The sequence below is a fragment of the Biomphalaria glabrata genome, chromosome 12, assembly GCF_947242115.1.
Source record: "Biomphalaria glabrata chromosome 12, xgBioGlab47.1, whole genome shotgun sequence".
Classification (NCBI taxonomy): Eukaryota; Metazoa; Mollusca; class Gastropoda; family Planorbidae; genus Biomphalaria; species Biomphalaria glabrata.
In genome coordinates, this window is record NC_074722.1 from 30,073,317 (window position 1) to 30,100,668 (window position 27,352).

Sequence of the window (27,352 nt, forward strand, 5' to 3'; positions counted from 1 at the left end):
CATGTACACTATGCTGTTTCCTCTTAGCAACGTCGATGGCGTCATTTAAGTATTAAGCCCACAAGGCGGAAAAAATAACAACACACAAACAAAAACACCTGTTTCACTAGTCTTGCATTTCTTCTTATTTAACAAGTTAGTCTGATTGTATCATAATACCTCACCTGTATTATGAACTTACATTTAGATTCAGTATTTGAAGCTATTTTTAAATAAGTTAAGGGTTTCAGTTTCGTAATAATAAATTAAAATATATAAAGTCACTAAAGTAAGTGCCAATAATTTAAATTAAGTTTAATGATAATAAAATAATAAACTTTATTTATATTTATAATAATAAAGTAGCTTTACCTAGCCTAGCCCTAGTAGTAGAAGTAGGCTATAAAGTTATTGATCTAGTTATTATTATAGCTAGTAGGCCTAGATCTAGTTGAAGTTTAACTATAAGTTTGTTTATTAAGTAAAGTTTAGCCGTAGGCTGCTATGCGTAACCGTAATCCACTTCTTGTTTGATGTTATATCTGTATTTTATAAGATAAGAATATAGATTATTATAGATCTACCACATATCATAATGACACTCTAATATCTTAATTTGATACTTCACATATATGATATATAGATCTACATATGACAGAGGCCCATCAGGGACTAGTCACTAAGTCAGTCACTAGTTACTCAGTGTGACTGTTTAAAATTTAGGTTGTGGACCCATAATCTAAATAATATTTACTAATATAATTAGGCATAGTTTACTTTGGACTTTCCCCCAACTATAACCATGAGAGCTTTAAGCTAATGAGTACTTTAGAAAAATGGATTTGAACTGGATACCCTTAGTCTGGATTTAATTATCTTAATCCTTCTTAAGCTCTTTGATGGACTGTTTGTTATTTATTACATTTATAATATAATAATTAGATTGTGTGTATTTCTATCCATTACTTTAGTCTTGAATTGTTCAGACTACATTAAAGTCATGTTGACTTTCAAGGAATGACCAAAAACAAAATTCATGAAAGTTGTCCCTTAATACAAAAAAAAAGTTTAATTTGCTTCAGGTGCAATGCTATTTACAAGTTATAACTAGGCCTTGTTAATTGAGATATAAATTAAAAGTCAGAAATATTGTATCAAATGTCTAAAGAAGTGAGACTAAATATAGATCTATGTCAGTCTATACCTTGATATCATTCACCTATCTTTTTTCTGTCTCCCTCAACTTGATTTTCACTTGACACTAATGAAGCTCTGTTGAACTGCCCTATTAGTACTATTTGGTCAAGCTTGTATCATGTTCATACTGTCTAGGCTTTTTTTAAATAGCAATATTAAGATGCTAATGCTAACACTTGATGGTCCTATAAAGGATTGTTGTGTTGCATTGAGTGACAATTTTTGTCCATAATGATAGGATTTTTTGGATTAGAAAGCAAACTTGCAACTCATCTTCTTATCAGTTGCTCAGCTTAGAAATTTCTTTAAAAAATTCTGAAAGTCTTAATTAATCATAGATTTCAATAGCATATTTTTTATTATTCCATGAATCATTCATTTTAAGTTGTATTATGACTTACCTGTGTTGGAAGTAAAATTAGAATAAAAGTAAATGTCAAATTTTCTTATCCTAAAGACTAAACCTTTTCATTGGATGTAGTTTTGAGTTTATCTAACTTACTGTGTTTAATACTGTGTATAATTTAGTTGTTGCATTTCAGAAAACATCATGGAGGACGACTTTGACTACAATGACACAGCCACTGCACCCACTGTGGTCAATGATTTTCTCATGGAAAATCTTTGTGGACGTAAGGGTCAACAAGCAGGTGGCTATTCACCTCCTGCACCTCGCAGCGCTTCCAAAAGATGGAAAAATTTAAATGAACAAAACATGATGCTCATGCTTGAAAACAAACATTTGATAAAGAAAAAAAATTTGCAGAAATCTAAAGAGCAAGCTAGAGAAATCATCCGCAAGATTCCAGTTGAGGTTTTGGCCAAAGAGTGGCTGTCTAAAGAGGATGCAACAGTTGACATGCGTGCTTACTTAGTAGACCATGCAAGTCTTGTTTTTGTCTACTTTGTTTCTTATTTATTATCTATTTTCAATTCTTAATATTAGCTCACTCTTTCTTCATGGTCAAAAGTCTAAGGAAGGCGGTGGAAAGACACAAAAAATTGATTCACTTGTTTCAAGCTAATATTATTATTGTAGCTTTTATATAGCGCTACTTTCAAGCTTATAGCATGCTCAGAGCGCTTTTGGTCCAATCTCATTTGTGGACCAGTGGGGGGGGAGGGGGTATCTAGGAGTTTGTTTTCCGTGCTGCCTTTAGATGCTCGGTAAACACAACTCTGCCCTAGTCGGGTGTCGAACCCTGAGCCCCCTTCTAGGTAGCCAAGCCAAGTTCAAGCGCACTTGGCCTCTCAACCCCGCTTCCCACAAATATCAATAAAATATCACACATCCTAGTATGGCTTGTAAGCTAAACTGATAGAGCATATCATGCTAGTAACATAAATGTCATGGGTTTGATCCCTATACTGTCCAATTTTTGTTCTCTTTAATTTTTATTGACATATAAAATTTGAATAATTAATTAATTAATTGTTTGGCTGTATTGGAGTTTATGTTCCATGTAAAATCAGTTGGTAACAAAATTTTAGAAACCATGACTACCTGTCCAAAGCTAAACATTATTTAGAAATGACTGATTGTTTATCCAGAATGAGCTTCACATCCGTCTAGTGTTAGAAACTATATTAGAATCCTAATGGTTTGGACAATAGGGCATTATGATCTTAAGATATTAAAAAATGTTTTAAAATATTGTTGTGAATTTAGGGCAAGCACTCAAAGTTTTTTCTACTTTCCTAGAACTTAGCAAAAATCCACCATGTCTCTAGTTCCTCTCCACCGTAGTGATGAACAGTATGCTAGTGCACACCGAATGTGTTGGCATAGGAGTAGAGTTATAACATTGGGTGCCAATGGTTGGATCATCTCTTTTCATTTTATTTTTTAGTTATTAAAGATATGTGAAATTATTCAGTGCCCACTGTTGAGTGCTTCCCTTAAATTTATAACAATATACTATATAATTGGTCAGGTCTTGCCAACTCTAATCCTGGGAGTAGAAAAGCTTCTGAAAGTAGTGGATGAGAAAGGTCTGTCTGCAACAAACAGATATGAACCAGAGTTCAACCCCATTAATTATTTGGCTCAATATTTGATGAGGAACAATCCTCGGTTTAGCAACTTTTCAGAAGCATCCCCATATGTCAGAGGATTGCGTGAAGTTTCTGAAGAGATCAAACAAGAGCTCTTCACATTTGAAGATAATAGGTAGTATTTTTTTTTTTGTTTTAACATAGAACTCATTTTGATGAGAATGTTAATTACTTTGTGTTTTTAATTCAGAAGAATTCCAATTAAAAAAAAAAATATTTAAAAATAGGCTTGCAAGAATCAAAGCTGAAGCCAGAAGAAAGAGAGCAGAGAGAGAGAGAGTTGAACAGCAGCAACAAGAAGCAAAACTGAAAAGGATGGAGCAGCTTCTTCAACATTTTCAACAGTGGAGTGTTCCAGTTACAAATAATAAAGTTGAGCTTGCAATGGTGAGCTAACAAAAACTGATCCTTAAATTATATTGCTCTTACAAATAATAATGCTGATTATACTTGTGTGATAAATTCCATTCAAAATGGGGAGATGATGTAAAATGTGTCCTTTAGCCCAATTATATGCCATAATTCAAATTATGTATCCTAAGCCTAACAATCAAGCATCCATTCAGCTGCTATGGCCTAAATATAATTTTTGTTTTTACTTATTGGGGTCACAGTGGCTGAGTGTTTAAGTGCTTGGCTTCCAAACCTGGTGAAGACTGGGATTTTGAAATTCTGGATTTTAGGGCTCCCTGAGTCCACCCAGATAGATAATATTTTTTTTAGTCTTTTTTTTAGTGTTCCTATATCAGTGTTATGATCTATTGCATCATATATTTGATCATTAATCTCCTTGTCTAAAATATTATGAAATTCAGTAACTCTGCTATTGGTGTTAATGTTGGTAACTCATTACAGCTTTTTAAAATATTTTTTTACTTTTAACAAGACGATTCCTAAAGTTTCTGTTGTTGACAAGCTGGAGTTGAACTCATGATTCTGTGAACTTTTGATTTCCAAAAGTTTGTATAGTGACATTCACAAATCTAATATTTCTTCTTCTTCTTTGTTCTCATTGTTATGTTTGAGCGTTCAGGTGACTAGACCAATATATGAGATGAACTGCACAGTAGTTTCCAAATCAGGGAGCTCTCCATATAGTTTTCTTTCTATTGGGGTGTTTTGGGGCCAGTGTCTTATACTGGCCTCTTGGTAAAGAGAGCAGTTTCGGAGGACGTGGTCGGCATTCTCTGGTGATATTCCACACTGGCAGATTTCACTGGTTCCAATTTTGAGCTTCTGGTACATGTGTTGTCGCATTCTGTTGTGTCCGGTCCTGAGTCAAAAGATCTAATATGAGTTCATATTAAATATATCTAAAAATTATTAGCCATTGATAATCATCACCTGTTTTTTTTTTTATTAATGCACTTCTTGTAAAGTTTTGAAATGTTTACAAAAAAAAGGGCATGCACATATTTTTATAAAAAGTAAACATTGTATTATAAAGAAAACAATGTTTCCTAAATTTATTTCATAAACTACTTTTATATTTAAGGTTCAAAATGCATTAATATCGTTTTGTGAAATGGCAGCACTGTGGCCAAAAGAAATGAGAGAGGCAGCCAAATTTGGGAAACCTTTAGATCCCACTGATGAAACTGGCAACATGTTATCTACTGAGGAATTTGCACAGGTAGTTGAAAGATTTTTAATTTATCACAATTAGAGTAATTAACAATTGCAAATTAAAAAAAAAAAAGGTATTATTGAACAATTTTTTTTTCAAGAAACTCTTGCAAATGTTCTCAAAATTGAGAAATATTATTCTGTTTATATATTCTGATTTTAAATGCTGTCCCAACTTCTTGTTCAGTATCTAACTCCCTTTGTTGAAGAGCTGTCAATGGATATTTTTGAAGCCTTCATGATCCACATGAACAAATGTGCTGCCATTTACAGAGCTGCGGCAGAGAAAGAAGTTAGAAGAAATATGTTGACTAACCTCTTCTTGATGTGTGACCATGGTAGGGTAAGTTTTAGGCCTGTTAGTTGTTTGTGGCAGGAGGCAGAGTGGCGGAGTGGTTAAGTGCTTGGCTTCTGAATTGGGGGTTCCCGGGTTCGAATCCTTGTGAAGACTGGAATTTTTAATTTTGGGATCTTTAGGGCACCTCTGAGTCCACCCAGCTCTAATGGGTACCTGACATTAGTAGGGGAAAAGTAAAGGTGGTTGGTCATTGTGCTGGCCACATGACACCCTCATTAACTGTGGGCCACAGAAACAGGTGACCTTTACATCATCATTATAGACTGGGTGGTTTGAAATGGGACTTTTTTACTAATTGTTTCTACATTTTTTCAATGTTATTTCTCTTATTTGTATGAAGCTGCAAGTTAGTAGGACAGAAGACTATGCAATATACTTTTAAAAAATTAAAGCAAATGTTTTAAAGCCTGATGATTTATACCTGATTCTAAAGGCCATTGACATCAGCATTCTGACTAAAAAGTATGAGGCATTTTTTTATACCAATTATTGTAAAATGTGAAAAAATAATTCTCTGTCCTGAATCATCAATACAAGGACTTTGTGTCATCCTTAGAGCAGTACTATTCCATCCACTTAGAAGCTCTGTAACTTACAACTACTGTCATAGACTTTTCATTTTTAGATTTCAGCTATAATATACAATTGAGCTGTACTATTTTTTTCTTTCAGACATTTAAACTCCTATTTCTAAAGACATCATGAGTTTTTTTTGGTTTTTATACCCAATATAATAAATATTTTTTCTCAATACACTACTTCAGAGATACAATCACCTACTTCGCATTATACATACAAAAGAACTGCTGGTAAAAATGTTATTTTTAGATGCATTAAATAATTATTGAATTTTAGCATTTTTTTTAGATCCTTCTTCCTTATTTTTTTTATAATTTGCTTTAGGTTGTTTTTAATTATGTTGGGAATTATTATTATTATTACTTAAGCAAAAACTTATTAAAAAGAAAGATTACTAATTTATATTAGTTGCTTTGAAATAAATTAATATTTAATATACAGTTGCATTTAGAATTTTAATTTATCTAATAATGCTGAAAATTGTTTACACTTATGCTTTTATAAATATAAATAGACAGAAACATATAAATCATTCTTAAAATGCAAAGAAAAAAAATAAAAGCTTAACACTATTAAGATGAAGCCTTGTTTCAATGCTGTGGAAGTACCATATCTCCAATCAAATAAAAACAAACTCTGTAGAAATGTATTTTTGTTTGCAGCTTGGCTTATTGGACAGGCAGAGAATACTGGAACTGTTTGAAAAGTTTTGGGATACAACTTTACAAAACAAGGAATTTATGGGAACACTTCGTAACCCAAGGAGGTGTAAGTTATTTCTTGGAAGTCCTTTTGTGTACTTTTCTCAACAAATAGTAATATCAATATGAATATATAAGATGTGGTGACTTGAGTGATGTGGACCACAGAAACAGGTGACCTTTACATCATCATTATAGACTGCATGGTTGGAAAGGGGACTTTTTTACTAATTGTTTCTACATTTTTTCAATGTTATTTCTCTTATTTGTATGAAGCTGCAAGTTAGTAGGACAGAAGACTATGCAATATACTTTTAGAAAATTAAAGCAAATGTTTTAAAGCCTGATGATTTATACCTGATTCTAAAGGCCATTGACATCAGCATTCTGACTAAAAAGTATGAGGCATTTTTTTTATACCAATTATTGTAAAATAAAAATACTTTTCCCAACAAATAGTAATATCAATATGAATTTATAAGATGTGGTGACGGAGTGATGAAGCTTTAGCTGCTAACTCAATATTTAAATTTTATAGAGGACTGTACTTTCATTTCACATTTTAGATAGTTCTCTGTGCTCTGGATTTCAAAATCTAAATTTGCTTTGTAAAAGAATTTTGTGGTTATTTGATACTTTGTAAATATTGAACGAGTGGAAACTTAACTTTTTAAATTTATGATTACAATTTTGAACAGTTTGAATGATGATTAGGCCAGTGAAGAGAGAGTTTCTGTGGCATTTTATGTCTCAAGTGGCAAATCTTTTCCCTTTGCAATTTGTGTGACTAAAGAGGCTAATCCTTGATACACAGCTGTGGTCACAGGTCAGGGATCTGTAATCAACAGGTGCCATTGCTTTCTCACTCTTCTATCAACTTCTGTACGCCAACTGCAGTCTGACCCTTCTTTTATGCTCGCTCTCCATGTGGATCTTTCCAATACCTCTTTTTCCCAATTGATAAGTGTTGATTTTGAAGAGCTTCATGTCACATCTGCATACATCAGTATAAAAGTGGACAAGTGGCTCTCCTGCCTTCTTTGAGATCACATTACAGAATGTCTTGTAGAAGTTGACTTTGTGGCATACTGTGAACTTGAGAGACTTTAGGGTTTAAAGATAATGCTAGGCTCTTGTAGCCCAGGCTGAAATCCACTGGAAATTTTAATTTTCATTCGGAAAACCTTATTATATTAGTTGATTTTTTACTGAACATTTTCTCTTTCTGTCCCCCCACTTTTTTCCTCTGTATTCTATTCCAATAGTTATGGTACATTTAGTTTTGGATAAAGTGAGCTCAATTAATTGTATAGCTGCTCTAATAATGTGATTTAATGGGGTATGCAAATGTATATTTGTTTGAAAAGAATGGACAGGAGAGACCCACAAAAATATTATAAAAATTGTGCAATCACAATGTTTTCATTGTCAGTTTTACATAAAAATAAGCAATTGTTTCATTAAATACATTTTTCACATGAAAAGTTCCAGTCATAGAAGTGGAGGAAGTGGATGACTCCATGTTTGATGCTTGGGAAGATGAACCTGATGGTGGATTGACCGTAGTGGAGATGCAAATAGCCAGTGCAGAGATGGCCAGAGTTCAACAGGAAGTGCACAGGTTGGCCACCATTGCCACTGTACAAGACAAAAGTGCAGTGGAGAAATGGAAAATAAAGCAGCTCTCTGAGAAAAGTGAAGGAAGTAAGTATGGGAGTAACTTCCCCTTACCATAGCTTCTAAATTTATCACTACTTATTAATCAACTAACAATTATCTATAATACGTTTTATTTCTTGTAAAGTTGTGAAATGTTTACAAACAAGAGCATCCTTATAACATGTAATTTCTTAAGTTCAAAAATTATATCATTAAATTTTGTCTATTGCTTTGGACAAGTAAACTAAATTACAATAGGAATGAAATTCTTTTAATCTATTCTAATTTCATTGTAGATTTCAAATAAGTTTAAAAATTATTTGGATTTTTACCCCTCAACCCTGACCATAGAAATTTAAATCTACTGAAAATTTCTTTGCCCATAATGTTCATATGAAAATTCAACTCAGCGATTATTAAATAACATTCTTTTATAAATAACCATGGTTAAATGAATAGTCTTTACATTTTAAGTAAGTCACCTTTCTTTATTGAAGTTGTCACAGTTACATATTACAGTTACTTACCACAGCTTAGCAATCCCACGCTTATGTAATAAAAGGGAACTCAGTGATAGGGCATAAAGTAAAGAAAGTTATTGAGAACATTGCAAGAGATTTCTTAAATTAAACACAATGATAACAAGGGAGGTAACGAGATAGGACTCAAAGCTAGTGTTCTTACTTAGCCATTTATCAGCCGTGTTCCTCAGATATGCTGCTTCCTTTATGATTGTAACACAAAACTAGAGTTAGGAAATATTGAGATTTTTCTGTAATTTCCTATCTCACATTTTGAATAGATCAAAACTGTTTTTTAGTGAGCACCTTAGTAAGATGAATGAATGGTATTTTTCTTATATTGTTATGCTTCTAGGCATAGTAAAAAAAGACAAACTATTAGATATTTCTTACCCACTGTATCTGTATGAGAGGAAAATATTTATGTAATAAAATTTGTAATGATAGAATTATTAATTTCTAATATCAGTTTATATTATTTGTTACACCTTTCAGTGCGTTGGAAACTGTATAAGTATAATGTTACCGACTTTTTGAATATTTTTGAGTACAATTACTTTGATACTTTGGAAGCTCCAAAGCAAAACCTGAACCTACAGGAAAGGATAGAATCAGGCAACATGCGCCACCATGACCTTCATCTCATGACAATTTCTAGAACAAAAGAAGAGAGAGACACTGTGCTGGGACGTGTGAAAGTGCTTGATTCCGAGGAAGTGTCAGTCACCACATTAGATGAGGTGGCGAGAGATAAGCATGATTCAGACATTGATAATATCAATGATAACAGGGGAGGTAAAGAGATAGGACAAAGTGTCAACAATAACTCTAATATGGCAGATGAAACAAGCTGCGGAAGTGAACAAGAAACTGGTGATAGGATAGCATACGCTAAAGTACAAAATGTGGGAGATGAATGCAATACTAGGTCTGTATCTACGCAAGTGGTTTACTATAGCAACCAAAGTTGCAGGGATGTAGCTCAAAGAAAGCCAATGGAAGACATTCCAATGGTAAAACATAAGTGTAAAATGAAAGATACAAACAACAACATGGCCAAATTTAGGGAGGGCAGAACCACTGACTCTTCTAGTGATACAGATACCACAGTGACAGAGCTAGGACTGTACAGTAACTCCTACACCAATAGAAAGGATGAGTCTAATGAATACCTAGAGAGTGAATTTCTCACTTCTGATGAATCGCTCACTGTGAATGACCAGAATGCTTCTGATGCAACGTATGAAGAATCAGATGAAGAAGTGTGGTTTGAAAAGCTGAGCCAACTGAGAAAAACCTTGGCCAATGTCCTCCCAGTCCAGCCGCACACATTGGGTCCAGTGAGAATGAACCAACAAACCTTGAGAACTGAATCTAGGACTCGACAACATTCTACAGAACTGGCATCAATGGAGCATAGTTTGCCTCCCTTGCACAAAAGCTATAATGTAGATAGGAGTACTTCCCCCTTTCAACCTCTGCCACCTATTTCAACAAAAAAGCATGTCAGATTTCAGTCAGTTCAGTCAACTGTAGACAAGGGCAGTCAATCCATGGGTACAACTATTCAAACAGGATTTGTCTTTCTTGTATTACAGTTTACAATTTTAAAAATTGTGATCTAGTTTGAATTTTTTTTTTATTGTTGCACTTTCCAATTTCTTACATCATATATATCATATAGGTATGTGATATCTTTGTTTTGTTTCAATATAAATATATACTAGTTGGTTATTTAAATTGGAGAATTTAGCAAAAAAAAATTTGGAGTCATACCTGACTTTTGTAAATTAAAAAAAAAATTATAGACACTTAAATGCTTTGAAAAAAAAAATCAAATCCTCTACAAATGAGAGAAAGTAAACTATACAAATATATCAGGCACATAAAATTATATTTTTTTAAAATTTTGAAATATAATAAATAATAATTTAAATAAATAATAATAATTTTGAACTAATAATTTTAAAAAATTCTCTTCAATTGCATGTTTTTTCATGGCCACTGATTTGTCCTGCAACATTATTTTATGTTTTATTAGTGTACAATTCTGACAGTATTTTACTTTTTAAAATTTGTATAATTTATAGATGATGAAGAGATGGAAGGGCAGGAAAAATCTGGGGAGACAAATGATGAGTTAACTTTTGTACAAAATGGAGAAGAGATGATGATGAATGATGAATCTGAAGAAATAATAGGTTCTAACATGCCTATCACAGCTGAGTCCCCTGTTCCAGAGGCAGCACAATCTGGGGAAACACAGACATTGCAGGTAGAAACTTCTGAGGAAGCAGATGAATCTAATGTGGAAGCAATATCTCAAGCTGTGGACGGAGAATCAAAAGAAGTGTCTGATGTCATACCTAAAGCTGCTGATAGTAATGATTTAATTGAGCAGACAATAAATGAATCTGAAGAAAAAACTATCAGCTATTTGGTACCTGAAAACAGTTTAGAAGAGTTTGATAAAGCTGAAGACACTGGCAAAAATCTTGGTAAAGAATCTCTTGAAACTGAGGCAGCTGGTAGTCCAGATGAAGTCAACGACAAAGCAAAAGAGCTAGATCAAAATGATAATGAAGAAAGAGAAAGTAAAGAGAAAGAAAATGTGGAAGAAAAGAAAGACGAGACTCTAGATGGATCAGAAGATAAAGATGGAGAGATTGTGGAAAGTGAGAAAGAGCTAGCAGCCCAAAACGTTGAGGAGAAAGAGAAAGATGAATTAGGTAAGGAAACATTTGGACTAGGATATCATCCAAAAAGTGTGACTGGGAGTTGGGTTTTAAAGTGCATTAAGAATTCAGAATTAACCTTAAATATTTTGATATGAAGCATCTTCTTAAAATGAAGTCTGTTCTGAAAAGAAGTCATGATTTTAAACTTCTAGTTTTCATGAACAGTTTATCTGTGCTTCACTTTCACTACTAAGTATTGAATACTTATCAAGACTAATTGAAGAATACAAGAGAATATAATTTCCTATTGTATTTTATCTGATATTTTCACTCAAAAAAAAGTCATTCAGTTTTATCTTTTGAAGTGTTTGCATAAGTAAGGTAAGACATGAATTAAGTTTTTGCGTTTCATTTCTTTTCCTTGTATTACATTTCAAATATTTATGTTTAGTGATGATTAATTTGAAGTTATATGGTTAAGTACATATAATAAATACATTTTAAAAAAGATGTCAATATGAATAATTATATGTAGGCCTACAACTAAAGTCATTTTTTTTTATGTAGCAGCTTCTAACAGATTCATTTTTGAAGTAATGTCTGTAATATATAAGATCTAATTTGAAATACAAGATATTTTTTGTGCTCTTACAAATTGAAAATATCTTCTTTAAAATTTAATTTGAAATGTAGATAAAATTGTTTAATTGCTAACATCCTTAGAACAATAAATGCATAAATGCATAAAAAAATATATAACATCAAAAAAATAGTTTGAAATGTAATAATAAAAAAAATAGATTATTTGAAAGATTTTATTTTGATACTTTTTAGTTAAATAGGATAATAGTCCATATGTTTATATAGGTACTACTCACTGAATGACCAATCCCTTTACCTCATAAGTATTATGAAAAGAGTTTGAATTTTTATAGCATCAGCATTCTCATTCATGAAAAGATCTACAATAAACTACTTCTTGCTTAGTTCTGCACTCATTTTAAACTTAGCCAGCCAGGAAAACCAGTGACTTGGCAGAATTTAAGTCATTGGTTAACATGCATGACTAGATGCATGATGCATAGGACATAATAATCTTCTTTTTTGAAGTATCGTCTGTATTATATAAAATAAGATAACTGTTAAATGTATACAACATTTAGGTAAATTGTTAACAAAAATATCTAATTGTTTTATTTGTTTGTTTGACATGTTTCCTTAAGATTTGAAGATAATTATGTCCAGGCCCAAACTTCCCACAGGATGGTGGCAAGTCGGGCTCAAACCTTGGATCATTGCAACCATCGAAATGACAGTCCTGAGTGCATACCATATACTAGGCTGCCATATACACTTCTATCTATCTATAAAGTATACTAAATATAACAAGGTTACAAAAGACAGTTTGTGTGGAAACACAAACTCAAAATCGGCCCCCGAAGTAAAATGTTTTGCATAATTCGAATAATCCTTCAGAGTTGAAGATAGTTTAGTTCCTACTCCAAACCTCCCGCAGGACGACGGGGGATGGGAGCAGGCAGGGTTTGAACCTTCGATCGTCGATAAATCCAAACGACAGTCCAGCGCGCAAACCGCACGACCAGTTGTCCACCCAGGTAGGCTTCAATATTTTCAGAAAGAACATCCGAATGAAATTATATCAAAGACAAATGAGAGATAAGAATGGAGAAAGAAGGTTAACAGATCTTGTGTAGTGCCCCAACCGTCCCGCAGATCAAAGGATACGTGAAAGTGAATGTAAAGTTAGATGTGAACCTGGCCTAACTAGTTTGTGGTCTATAGGGCAGATGATGTAAAGTTCATCTGTCGTTGTGGCCTACGGTTAACGAGGGTGTCATGTAGCCAGCACAACGACCAACCGCCTTTGCTTTTCCCCAACTAATGTCAGGTACCCATTAGAGCTGGGTAGACTCAGAAGTTGAAAATCCCAGTCTTCACCAGGATTCGAACCCGGGACCCTCGGTTCGAACTAAATAAGTTAATTTCTTTGAAAAGGCTCAATCTCATTTTCGAATTCTCAAAAAAAAAAAAAAAAAATTTCCGCTATATAGAAAAATGTGATTACTATTCGTCTTAAATTAGGTGTAACATATAATGCATACTAATTAGCTTTTTCTTATAAAAAACTTCTTGCATAATTGATTTTTAAAAATTAGAATTTTCGCTTTCAGGAAAAAAAAAAGTAGCCGTTGCATCAGAACTTTGAATGGTCTAAAATATTGTGAAGTCGGATTTTCAATATCTCTTCTAGTTTACGAGATCTAAACGGGACGGACGGACAGACATTTCGCACAAAACTAATAGCGTCTTTTCCCCTTTTGGGGGCCGCTAAAAAACACCCTAGTAAATTGTGATTTTTTTTATTTAGTCTTCTTAGTAAAAGTAAAACAAGAAATTTCAAACATCCTAGAGATTAACATAAGCAAGAGTTGATGGTTCAATGAGTAGTGCCTGCTATTTGCACAATATCTGATTTTTTTTCTTTTATGCTGCACTGTTATATCTTTTTGTAACATTTTTGTTTTGGTATTTAGACCCAACAAATGACCAATTACCTAAAACTTCTGAAATGAATAGATTTGATTCATTCATGCAGTCTCAACAAGAAATCAGTAAAACAGGAGGTTCCTCCATCAGCAGTGCTAACAATGTAGAACATAATGGTGAGTCAGAGAGTTTTCACTCAAGTCTTTTAAAAACATTAAGCATTATAAATCCTTTAAAACCATTGACACTATCAGCCCTTGGAAAACTTCACATTTCTGACATATAAATAGAAGCTGGAGAACCGCTGTTAAGGTTTGTGATAATTTTAACTCACTAGTCATTGATTGTGAGTACAAAGATCACTGGACCTTGGGTAATGTCAAGAAAGAATTATTTGAACTCAGTACCTGGCAGTGGACATTTGAACTCAGTACCTGGCAGTGGACAGTTGAACTCAGCACCTGGCAGTGGACAGTTGAACTCAGTACCTGGCAGTGGACAGTTGAATGTAGTACCTGGCAGTAGACAGTTAAACTCAGTACCTCATAGTAAGAAAGTGATACTTATGTAATTTTGTAATGAAGTGTTTTATATGTTTTTTTATTTTGTATAGTGAATTAACCACAACACTCTTCATTATGAAACAAGTGGTGTAGTTAACTAGAATCAAGTATTATGATATATTCATATATGTGTCTGCTATGAGGAATAACAACAAATAAGATACAATACTCAATCACCCTGAAACAACCTTACTGTTGAACACAATAAGGCAGAATCAAGGGTTACAAAAAACTACACATCGTTATCATAGGTCAGACACAGTTTAAAAATATTACACATTTAATAAAAAAAAGTCTTTAGAACCATACACAGTAAACATATATGTTGTTTTCACCAAAAAATAGGTCCTTTAATATCTATGAACTATCAACAGATTCTTTTCAAACCATTCACCAAAAAAAAAAAGGTACTTTAATAAACAATACACTTACAACATACAGGACCTTTTAGAATGCACCATAAAGAGAACAATGTAGGACCACTAAACATTAGATTTAAAAAAAAAAGAACTTAAATAATATAAAGAAACAGTAAAACAAACTATTCTCTGATATTGTTTATTAAGTGTAAGTTTAAAAACTTGTATTATGATAGTGTTATGACTTGAGAGAATTACTATGTTTTCAAATCTTTTTTTTTCAATAACAGAGCTGCTTAGAAAACTATCTCTTCCTGTTGGAGAGTTTCTCAAAATATTGTGCACAGAAAATAATATAAATTATAATAAACAGCTGGCAGATATAAATATTAATAGCTGTAATCGAGTCCGCAATATTAGTAAGTTTAATCATTCATAGTTTCCTGGCTTGAAGTTTGACAGTTTATGTTTCAATACTTTCAACAAGTATTTTTTTGTATCTAGAATAGAGTTAAAGTTCACTAATTTTATTTAAAGTTCTTGAGTTGAAAAGCAAGTCAATTAGATTTTTGTTCAGGACTGTAAATCACTTTTATAGTAAATGTATTCTCAAAAAAACATATAGATGGGAACAGCTAGTGTTTCATTCTTAAGCTTTAATCCATAGGTTAATGCTAGTTTCAAGATGATTGCACTGCACCTGTCGCATTTGATGTTGAAAAAAAATTTTACTTTGTTATTTTTACTATGTTAATTCAATTTTACTTTTTGATGGCTTAGTTTTTGACTTAATTTTGTTTGGTATTTCTATGTTTTGAGTTCTAGTTTTTGATTAGTGTAGTTTAATTAGATGAAGCAATAACCTAATTAGTCTTATTAAAATGGTGACATGTAAAATTTAAATTTATAATTTATTGTTAGTGACTAGTATAGTTATGGATGGCTGCCTGTATGTGCTCTTGACTGTCATCTTGATAGACTGGGTTTAAACCCAGCCTACCACCATTCCCTGTCCTCCATAGGGAGGTTTGGCTTGGATGTGGGTAGGATCTAATAGGTAATAATTTTCGATTTTGAAAGAACATTTGAAATATAAAACAAACAATTTATAAAATGAACTAAATCTTGTAAATAAATGCAATAACAGCCTGCATTTTTTTTGTTGCTTAAACTTATGTTAAATTGTTCTATAACTCATAATTCTGTGGATAATTTATATCCTTAATGAAGTCAATTATTCCAGAGGTAAATTTCTTTAACTTTTCAGTCATTTCCACCAACCAACGCAGCCAGTCACAGCTGTCAGCGTTTGATGAGAACACGCTAAACATATCACAGTTTGTTCTATTGGTTGAGACTTTGTTAGGCCATGATCCAAGTAAAGATATCTTCGAGAGGATAGTGAAACATATCAAAGATGGATACTCAGACACAGAGCAAGAGAAAATGGACAGGCTTGTCAAGGTAAACATTTACTAATGTTATTCCTTTTATATTTTGAAAAACGTTAGGTAATATTTATATAGAACTACTATTTAAAAACCAAATGCTAAAGTATTTTTATAATGGTACCAGTAATATGTGTATTATGTAATAAAATACCATAGACTTAAATTTAGATATATATATATATGTTTCATAGTATACAATAGAAAATTAAAATAAAATAAATATATAAGATAGAACAAATAAATATTAAGAATGTGTGCTTGTACATATAATAAATACATCTAAGCTTTGTTGGATTAAATCATATTATTTTTATTACATTATAGCATCTTAGAGATTCTGCAACAGTTTAATAACAAAATTTTATTTGAATTTAAATTTTGTTGGTGTGGCATGATATCAATGCCCATTTTTCTTTAGTATAAGTCTATCTTATTATTAGATAAATACTTTCTCTTAAAAAACATTATTTGTTGCTTCTTGTTCTTCATTATCATTTTACATGTCGGAGGGTTCAGATCAGTAATCCTATATCTGAGATGAACTGCACAGTGGTTTCCAGATCAGGCAGCTCTCCTTATAGTTTTCTTTCTATTGGAAGGTTTATGGGGCCAGAGTCTTGTTGTTATTTGATAAATTGGGTGTTTTCAACAATGAAGTCTTATGAAGTATACAAACAGCAATCTGTGCCATTTCATTTTGTTATGCTCATACATTTAGATACGAGAAAAACTTTTTTGTGCATTTTTTTTTTCTCTTGGTAGACCCGCAAACAAGTCATCTCAGCCAAGAGGAAATTTATGATAGATAATTTGTTTGAAAAGTGGGACAATGATGGCAGCGGTTATCTGGAAATGGAAGAAATTCAAGAAGTTTTGTTTAAATATAAAGATGGACAAGAACTGGATGTCATTAAACGAGGTAAAGAATTGAAAAAATATTTCAATTCTATAATAGAGTATTTTGAAAAAAATTTTATAAGTGTCCTAAAATATAGATCTATTGTGATAATCAAATACATGTATTTTTTCTTTATTTTAATTTTTTTTATTTTATAAATGTAAAAATGAAAAGCAAAAATGCAAAGGAATAAAAATTCTGCTTGGAAAAATACTATGGCATTTTTTTTTATGCCACAGGTCTTTTAAATGTAATTTTAAAATAAAGTGGAGTTCTTTCTTTATTATTAAATTTGTCATTTTAAATATTTATCAAAATAAATTTGGTTTTCAGCTTATGTTTTACCTTTTTAATTTTCTTTTCCCTAAGGTTGAATAATTTTGTACAATGTATTGTTTCACTTACTTTTATATAGCTCAGAATGCTCTAAAAAAGAAGTCAAAGTTTAATGATCAACGACTCAGCAAGCAAGAGTTCCGTGAATTGATTGAGCTTCTTGTTAAGGAGATGTCTGGCCCTGAAAACTTTGAATTACTGGTTGAATTTTTAATGAACTCCGTGGAGGTTGGAAATGAATTTGAAATTTAAATTATGAAATTCAAAATTGCTTAACAAAACATTTTTCTGCTTTGTCAAGGAGTGGTTGTTGCTTCATGTTACATAGTTTGACTCAGTACATTTTTACCATTCACTTTGAAAGTATCAGTTTTTAACTAGCATATCAGTATCATTATATGAAGTGAAATGCTTTGATATCTATGTATACATATTTACAATTCTGGATATTTACAGAGGTCATATGCTGAGAGAATACGGGGTGAAGCCAGAAAGAAATGGTTGCAGCAGATCATATCTGAAGGTCATGTCAGTGGAAAATTACTGGACCCTGTGTATAAAGCTGTTTTTCAAGCACTTTATAAGGTAAATATTTCAAATCTCTCTCTCATAATCAAATTCACAATGATATTTCTAGTTTTAGAAAAGTTTTATGAAGAGTTTTAACAATAGTCAATAGTTTACAATAAACTATGAGGTTTTCTTGATTCCAATTCATCTAGATTAGCTGATTAAATTCATAAAGACCTTGAGCTTTTTTTTTTTTTTTTTTGGAAAGAAGTTTTCTTCTGAAATATTTTTACCAACTGAAGAATCTACTTAGTGACATTTTCTAATTGTGTTTTTATATTGTTTGCCCTTACTGTTCTCAGATATTCTCTGCCCCACAAACTTAAATATGCTTTTGATTTTCTGGAACTTTCACTTTACTTCAGGATGCAGAGATGCATGGTGGGGAGAAGAGAATCAGTGCCAACATCGCCATGCTGGAAATAAACAGAGTGGATCTTTCCCGTGGACCAATGCTTCTTCGTTATGCTGCCTGCACACCAGAAGACTGTCCATATATGTTGGGGAAATGTTTATTTAAAAATATGAAAGGTGTCAGGTAATGGATTTAAACATTAATTAGGATTTGACTATTCTAATTCCATTAAAGGTTCCTAATAGGAACTAGAACTGTGGTTATGTATGTATATTTTTAGTAATGTAAGAACCACTGTCAAAAGAGTCAACTGATGTTGTCACTTAATATTATAGGGAAAGTGGGTGGGTATTAAAATTAAATATGAAATCTAAACAAAACTCATTTAGAAACACTAAATAAAATATATTACATTAATGTTTTTAAAGCTGTTTGGATCATCAATTATGAAACTCTTAAAATACTTGTCTAATCCATATATTAAATATATCATAATACATTACAGTAATTAACTAGTCTGGATTTGGGTTATGAAATAAACTGAATTTCTTGGACTCATCACACTAGTACTCATTTTGTGCTTCTATTTCCTTTCAATTTTATTTGACTAATTATTTCATTTCATGAATGAGAACAAAAAAAATGTTTTCTTCTTATGAGCTCATTCTATTAGACAAGACATTGCAACTGACCTATTTGAAATTTAGTTTCCAGGCTGTGGAAACAGGCAAACCAGTTCATGTGCCCAGAGTTTCAAATCATGGTAACATTTACTTCTGGAACTACAACAGACCTCAAGAGGTTTGTACAAACAATACTTTAATATCAAACAATTTCTTTCTTGAGAATTGAATATTATTACATCAAACCACATGACCAGGCAGCCATACTTTTATTTTTTTATGATGGAAATGACAGGAAAGGTTTCATAGTTTAACTAGCTTTGAATCATTAGTACCACTTGAAGAAAACATGGAAATGCACCTAAGTTAAAATGTCACATTCTTTAGCGAGCCTGCATCTCAATAGAATAAAACTGTTGGCTCATATTTTACATGATGGGGAAACCATGTCTCCTTTTTTTTTTTTTGACTGCCGCACTTTTGCTGATCTTCATTTCAACAGGTCTGGGAAACCACTAATTGTCTATCTGTATGGTGACATATATGCACTATGCAAAACAGTAGAGTTTCTGTCCAGGGCTTTTGCAAGAGAGAATTTGAATCTCTCAAATCCTCACTCAATTGGAGTCTGTTGATGATGATAGAATAAAACTAAAGAGAACAAGGTTAAAAAGACAGTTTATGTGAAAACACAAACTCAAAATCAGCCCCTGAAGTGGTTCACCCAGGCAGGCTTCAATATTTTCAGAAAGAACATCCGAATGAAATTATATCAAAGACAAATGACGGATAAGAATGGAGAAAGAAGGTTGACAGATCTTGTGTAGTGCCCCAATGGTCCACCAGATCAAAGGATAGGTGAAAGTGGATGTAAAGTTAGATGTAAACCTGGCCTAACTAGTTCCCCTTTCAGACCTTGTGGTCTATAGGGCAGATGATATAAAGTTCATCTGTTTTTGTGGCCTACGGTTAATGAGGGTGTCATGTAGCCAGCACAACGACCAACCGCCTTTATTTTTCCCTAACTAATGTCAGGTACCCATTAGAGCTGGGTGGACTCAGAGGCGCCCAAAGATTCCAAAGTTGAAAATCCCAATCTTCACTAGGATTCGAACCCGGGACCTCCGGTTCGGAAGCCAAGCGCTTTACCGCCAGCTACCGCTCCTCCCCTGAAGAATTGATGTAATTGTTTTGAAAAGGCTCAATCTCTTATTCAAATCCTCAAGAAAAAAACATTTCCGAAAAAAATAAATAAATCTACAACCGTTTGCATAAATGTGTTAAAAATATGGAAAACGGTTGTCTCCCCTAATAAAGAGCCACAAGTGTTTGAGTGTTTAATAGTTAATAGTTGTAAAAGTGGTGTATTTTTATGAAAAAATTGCTTGCATAATTTAAAATAATTTAATTTAATTTAATTTAATAATTTAAAAAAATTAGATTTTTCACTTTCAGAAAAGAAAAAAGTAGCCGTTGCATCAGAACTTTGAATGGTCTAAAATATTGTGATATCGGATTTCACTATCTTTTCTAGTTTACGAGATCTAAATGGGACAGACGGACAGACATTTCACACAAAACTAATAGCATCTTTTCCCCTTTCAGGGGCCGCTAAAAATAACAAAGACTATTTCACTTTTTAAACTATAATTTTCTTCTTTCCTTCTTCTTTTGTGTGTTTAAATTAAGTGTTACTTTTTAAAAATGTCTTCTAACTAGGAAAAAGAAGGCTCACTAGTTGTCATTCCTCTCAAAGATAAGAAGAAGAGAGTGTTTGGAGTCATGGGAATAGATACAGTACAAGATTCAAATAAAAAGTCCATATTTATAACCCATGAGATACAGTTTTTCCAGGTACTGAACACTTGTAGGCAGACATTAGTAGATAAATCTAGCATTTTAGATATAACATAAAACTACCTCACTGTAAGTGTTGAATAATTCATAGTTGTTTTCTTGTCTGACACAGCATTTATAGCAAAGAGAATTTTTTTTTTAATTTGTGAAATTTTCTGGTGATTTTAAAAGTAACAAACTGAAACACATGACTGATTCCTAATTGAGGAATGTTTCAGTTTAGCTTCAAACAAAACCTAATTCTTGTTTCTTGATAAAAAAAATAAACTTTCACAATATACTTACTTAACAACATTAAAATATACACTACTTATGTATTCTAGATACAAATACTCTTCTTGTTTCCTGGAACTCAGCCTACTTTTTTTTTTAATTAGGGTGTGGCTAAGGCCTTCAGCATTGCCTACCACACTGTTGAGATGAAGCGCAAACTCCTGCGTGTGGCAGACTCAGCCATTTCCTGGATGAACCGAAGGTGCCCTCACATCACGGAGATCATCATTTACCTTGTAGAACCCAACCTGTTACCTAACAGAGATCCAGTGCTGAGGAAGATGATGGTGGCCAAAAAAGGACCTGGGGTCCATGTTACAGAAGTAGTTCGACTTGAAAGAAAAGATAATTTATTCAGGTGATTATGAACAAATAATCTATTAATTAATTTAGCAAATACAATCTATTTGTCAATAAAAAAAAAGACTTGAGAATCCTTGCTGCAGAAGATTATTGCACACACATACTAGAAAGTTAATAAGTTAATCAATGTACATATCTATAATTTAACAAGCAAACTACAAGAACTCTTCAGTAATAAGAATTGACTAAAGAGATGGTTTGGACATACTGGAAATGAATCTTTGACCAAAATGTTTCTCAGGTTAATTTCATGAAGTCTACTGAAAACGTTGTCATAAGAAGTTGTTAAAAACATTAAGAAGTTGACTGTTGATGGACTATTGGGGTTTTATTCTGTCTAGAACTAATAGAAAGCCTTGATTGTTTGTATTATTGATTGATATGAAATACAATTGCTCTGATCAAGCAATATTTATTTTTGTTGTTTTTGATACTAGTATTCTTTCTATATTGTATATATTTCTGTATTTATTTATTTTATAATGCAGATGGAATAGTATGTGGGTGACAAATGACAATGCCTTTCTAAAATGGGCCTCTATAGCCACAAAAAGAAATGAGCTATACTTATCTTATGCTTTAAGGCAGCCAACAATATTTGAACTATACATTTAATGTTCATATGATGTACCTTCTTCTCTAAAGTTTTTGTGTTCAATATTTTTTTGCTTATTGTTCAGAGATTACTTGTTCCAATGCATGGAGAACTCTGAGACAGTCTGTGCAGACGCCTATGGTGAGAGACACACAGCATTACCCCTCAGGGACTTGGAAGGTAAAGCTATAGGTGTTGTGGACATTAGCATCGGTGAAATGAAACAGTTGCCCTCCCATGAGAACAAAGAAGCTCAGAGAATGCTGCGTCTGCTGCAGAAGGCAGTGAAGGAAATTGTTAAAGAATCACAGGGAGAAGAAAAGAAGAAGATATTAGGTAAAGGACACAGACATAAATGTGTTTGAAGTTTCTTTAAGCTAAAGCCGCCCCATGTTTTGTTTGAAATGGGGAAATTGCTGACCACAAATAAATGCTTAAAATAAAATTATTTACAATATTCACAAGTTAAAAGAAATTAGGATAATTATCAAAATTTATATCTTGACTCAATAATTATCTATAATTGCAACATTTCAGATGCTGAAAATGATGAGGCCAGCAGAGTGGCCATTATGTTTGACAGTTTGATGTTAGCGGAATTAAGAGAGAATGTTTCTAAACTCGACATCATGGCCTTTGCTGAGCTTAAGAGCTACTACCAGCCTCCAAAAGTCATCCTAGAGATATGTCGAGCTGCCCTTGCAATATTTGACATTGAGAGAGCAGGGGAGGGACAGTATGAAGACTGGCCCATTGTCAAAAATGTAAGTCATATGTATTAGAAAGTAAAGTTTTCTTTTAGATCTAGAAGAGTTATAGGACCTATTTCCATTCATTTTCGAATATCCTATAAAAAATTACAAATATTATTAATATTTTTCAGAACATCCACTCCAACTTGATTCACCAAATTAAAACCTATGATCCAACCAAAGCCTCAGAATTTGCAAAAACAGAAAAAATTGCCAGATATCTGAGAGGTAACTTATTTAATTTCCTATTTAATGCCATTAAAAAAAAAATGCTGCCACATCGTTGCAGATTCAAGTCAAGGAGTATGCTTGAACAAGTTGATAAAATGAGAACTAGGTCTTTGTTTGAACAAAATGTATGATATAAACAAGAACACAAGTGTCTTCAAGTACAATGATTCAGTTTGATAAATAGTGCATTTGTTAAAAGAAAGAAATGTGGGTTGAATTGACTGATTCCTAATTAAAACTCTGAACATCTTTTTCTAAACTCCTCCTTCTGTTATATATCTCCTAGCAACTCCATTAACTTCATGAATACAATCATATTTACCAGATTGCTTCCATCCATCCCAGTGGTGCTACAGCCCATTAAAAGGCCCTGGTCTGCTTTAGCACATCTCTCCATTCTGATCTTTACTGTGCTTTACATCTCCATGCCAGGACTTTTAGCTGTTGCTTGTCTAAGTTAATTTTTGAAATCCCAGTTTTCTAATTTTGGTTCTTGCCTGTGACATTCACATAAATCTTGTAGAAATAATAATCACTGACCAATAAAGCATTCCTAGTTTTTCAAAATGTAATTCTGAAGTAAAAATTTAGAAATTCACAAGAGTAAAGATCTAAAAGGTGTCAAGATTGATGATGTAAAATATATCAATAGCTTGATCTGAAGTCTAAATTAATTGTTTCTTTGCTTTTGTTTTTAGCCACTTTCAGTAAGTGCAATATTTATTTTGAATTTAAGAATTATTTTTTTTACAATATTTATATTAATTTTAAATAGATTTGTAGATTTTTATTGATTTATTTTGTTTGTTGAAAAATTGGCATTCCCTTATCAAAGCAAAGCAGACTTATGAAAGTTTAAAATGTTGAAATAATCTTTAAATAACTAATTCCTATGAGCTCTATTAGTAGCTAGGGCTATTGTAGCACTAAACTCATAGGAATGCATAAATTTCATTTCATAGATGTAATAGCTTAGCCTCTAGTGATTTTTTTGTTTTGAGCTATTTTAAGCTTGTCCAAAAGATGGCATTCAGAAATACTTTTGTTGTTGTTGTTGTTGTTGTTGTTATTATCTTAGATATTGCATCTTTGTAATTCATACATATCCTTAATTTTTATCTTTATTAGACCGTATATCTGGATATAATATAAAAAAGCATCAATTTAATATGGCAAATTTATTGAGATTTATAAATATTCAGTTTTCTTAGAGATATATATATAATGTCATATTTGACTTTTATAATGATCCTGTTGTCTAAAGTTTAGAAAAAAAAAGTCATGTCCCAGTCAATTGAAATATCTACACAAATAGGTCTAAATGTGAGTTCTGAGGCAGTCTTTGTACAATTTTCAGCCTATCATTAATGCCAAAATGCATAATACACAGTTTTAGTATGTAACTGCCATATTTGTTTCCAACATGATAAAAGTCTCAATAGATGATAATTTCTAATGTACATTGTTACATTCATTAAGGATTTACATCAAATACATTCTAATTAAGTCATCTAACCACATCAATTTTTGAACTTTTTTTCTTTTACTTTTTATTAGCTTTTTTTTTTTAATTTAATTTTTTTAATTTTTTTTTTTTTTACATTTTTTTTGTAACATAAAGAATAATTTAATAATTTACTAGAGAATAATATGAAATTAGATTGCAAATTACTTATCATTTCTGAACATTATGTCTTTCATAGTAACATTGTGTCATTTCCTGTAGCTAAATTTTGTTTTGAAATTGATTTATATAACAATTTAGTAACTAAATTAAGGACTTTAGTTAGTATATCAAGAAGTTCATAAGGTAATAAAATAAAATAGAATAAATAAGTTGAAAATAGTCCAATGAGGTCTAGAAAAAGACATAGACATCTGACAAGTTCAAGTTGTGCCTATAATTTTAAATGATTTCTATGCCACTATCAAAGTCTTTACCTAGAAACAAATTACTATTAAATTGTTGAGAAATTAGTTTTAAAGTTAGTAAGGAAGTTTAACCTATAACCTAAGTGAACTTCATTTACTCTAACCTTTTGTCAATTTTTTAATTCTGTATATTTTTTTTAAAGCCAAAATTAATTACAAATAAGAACATTAAGAAAAAAGAAGCTTAGAATCAATTTCATTATTTTCTCTTTCATGGTCTGTTATCACATATATTAGTCCCATTCACCATTCTAAACCAATGTCATTGTTTGCAGCTATCCCTCATGGAGAAGTTGGCAGGTATGGCTCCATCCCAGCCATGCTGTTATACAACTGGGTCTTCTGCTGCCTGTCATTGATAGAGCACACAGTCAAGATGAGAGAAATGGAAGCCCAGAATGAGTCTGCTCCTCCCCCTGAAATTAAGCCCAGTATTATGACGTAGGATTGCACCAGAGTGTACTTACTGAGAGACCAAACAAAGCAAATCTGTATGTAAATAGTATCCCTCTTAGAGCGTTGTCAGTCTTTATAGACCCACCTTGTTGAGCTAACACATGAATTCAGACAGTCGACAAGATCTCAAGCTGCTAAATGTAAACATGAATAAAGGAAAATGTCTTTATGCTTTTAGCAAAAATATTAGAATAATTGTGTTAATTCAATGCTAAAAAAAACTAAGCTAAGTAACCTTTGTTCTAAAAATGCATTCCCTACTTGTTTTTGTCTTTAAAGAACAATAAAACTGTGTTAAATCATAAAATCAATAGACTGTTTAATGAACAAAAAGGCTGTTGTAGATCAACAGGTTATACAGATACAGTGGGAAAGATAAAAGGACATAACATTTATTTTTTATAGTAAAAAAAAAACTATTATAAAAGTTGACATACATTATTGACATGCCATAGTCTACATAATAAGCTACTATTTGATCTTGCTGCTAAACATAAACTGAAGTGGGAGATAGCCTCCAGTAGTAGTGTTGAGGATGGGATTTTGAGATAAATTACAATTTTCATTTTAAACAATTACAAAAGTCTTTAACTTAATTTTATAATAATATAAAAAAAAAAAAAAGAAAGAAAGGTCATCCTAAATCTCATGTTCACACTTGCCTATGTATATCTTTGAAAATGGCAGATTCTCTTTCATAATGCTGATGTTGTAGATATCTAAATTGGATTTCTAATCATCATTTGTTTTCTATCAAAATGTATCCAGAAAAAATAAGCCTATATGATTTGGGCTGCAAGTTGTACAGGAATCGATTAAATTGAAGTTGTTTCAGACAAAGCAATTCTGTGATATCTATTCTATAAGATGTATATGTTGGCCTATAAAATGATTTCTTCAGAAACAAGTCATAGTTTGATTTTTTTTCAGAAAACATTCCAAATTATCTTCCCATCTCTTCCATAAAAATTTGCTTCTCTCCCTTCCTTCTCTATCTGACTTGCACATTTGAAATTGAGAAAAAACAAAATGTATCAATATCATGTGGCTCAACACAAAATTCTTGTATTTTCAAAAGTACCAGTTACTTACCTCCTGTGTTTATCTAGGCTGTGACTTATATGATACTTATATACATTTGTATTTAAATATATTTCCCACATGTAAATAGTTGTTTGTCATATTTTTTTTTTACTGCTGCAGCCAAATGTCTATTTGTATATACATACAATGTAATTATATGACATTGAAACTATTTTAATTTTTATAGTGTCTTGTAATTGTTTGTTTTGAAATATAAATTATTTTGTTTCATTCTTGAGAATTAAAACAGTGAATAGAAAGTGTGTTTGTATTTTTTTTTAACTCACTCTGTCTATCCAGGTGGAATCTTGTACACATTATTTCTCCCACTTCCCACTCTTGGATCAAGTTGAAACTTTGCACAATTATTCATTGTCGATGACAACACATGAATTATTCATAAAACTAACTAGGTAGTTAATTCACTAGTGATTAGTAAATACTTTTTTTATATATAAAAAAGGGAGATGTATATTGCAGTGATGAAAGATATGGCAGTAGTAGTGCAGTTTGTGTGCTGGACTGTTGTTCAGACTTATAGATGGTCTTGGGTTCAAACCCTGCCCGCTCCCATCCCCTGTCGTCCTGCGGGAGGTTTGGACTAGGAAGTAAATTATATTCAACTTTGAAGGAACATCTGAAACATATAAAACATTTACATTTTTCCCATATATAATTTTTTTTAATTTTAAAAAGTAATTTTTTTATAATGTGTTTTTTTTTCCCTGTTCTTACTATTAACTCTCACTTTCATCAAATTAAAACAAAAAAGTCAAAATCTGAATTTTTTTTTT

At 32.0% G+C, this 27,352-nt stretch overlaps 1 protein-coding gene across 5 annotated transcripts; it reads left to right on the forward strand.

Annotated features, from left to right (window-relative positions):
* The first annotated feature begins 4 nt into the window (after nucleotides 1–4).
* On the forward strand, nucleotides 5–26,819 carry LOC106051531 (EF-hand calcium-binding domain-containing protein 5-like). 5 transcript variants are annotated; one of them, XM_056006097.1, is made up of 24 exons: nucleotides 5–135; nucleotides 1,719–2,059; nucleotides 3,111–3,346; nucleotides 3,459–3,618; nucleotides 4,727–4,864; nucleotides 5,045–5,200; nucleotides 5,980–6,024; nucleotides 6,457–6,562; nucleotides 7,981–8,199; nucleotides 9,171–10,232; nucleotides 13,909–14,037; nucleotides 15,074–15,202; nucleotides 16,051–16,247; nucleotides 16,997–17,153; nucleotides 17,548–17,696; nucleotides 17,925–18,053; nucleotides 18,404–18,576; nucleotides 19,101–19,194; nucleotides 20,736–20,870; nucleotides 21,251–21,504; nucleotides 22,190–22,440; nucleotides 22,642–22,868; nucleotides 22,988–23,084; nucleotides 25,295–26,819. In XM_056006097.1, exons 2-24 carry the CDS (start codon nucleotides 1,727–1,729, stop codon nucleotides 25,462–25,464), a joined length of 4,746 nt encoding a protein of 1,581 aa, XP_055862072.1. In that variant the 5' UTR covers nucleotides 5–135; nucleotides 1,719–1,726; the 3' UTR covers nucleotides 25,465–26,819. The 5 variants fall into 5 exon arrangements, with proteins under 5 accessions (XP_055862072.1, XP_055862076.1, XP_055862075.1 ...); XM_056006101.1 differs by lacking the exon at nucleotides 9,171–10,232 and adding an exon at nucleotides 10,766–11,404; XM_056006098.1 differs by having other exon boundaries at nucleotides 13–268.
* Nucleotides 26,820–27,352: the final 533 nt, after the last annotated feature.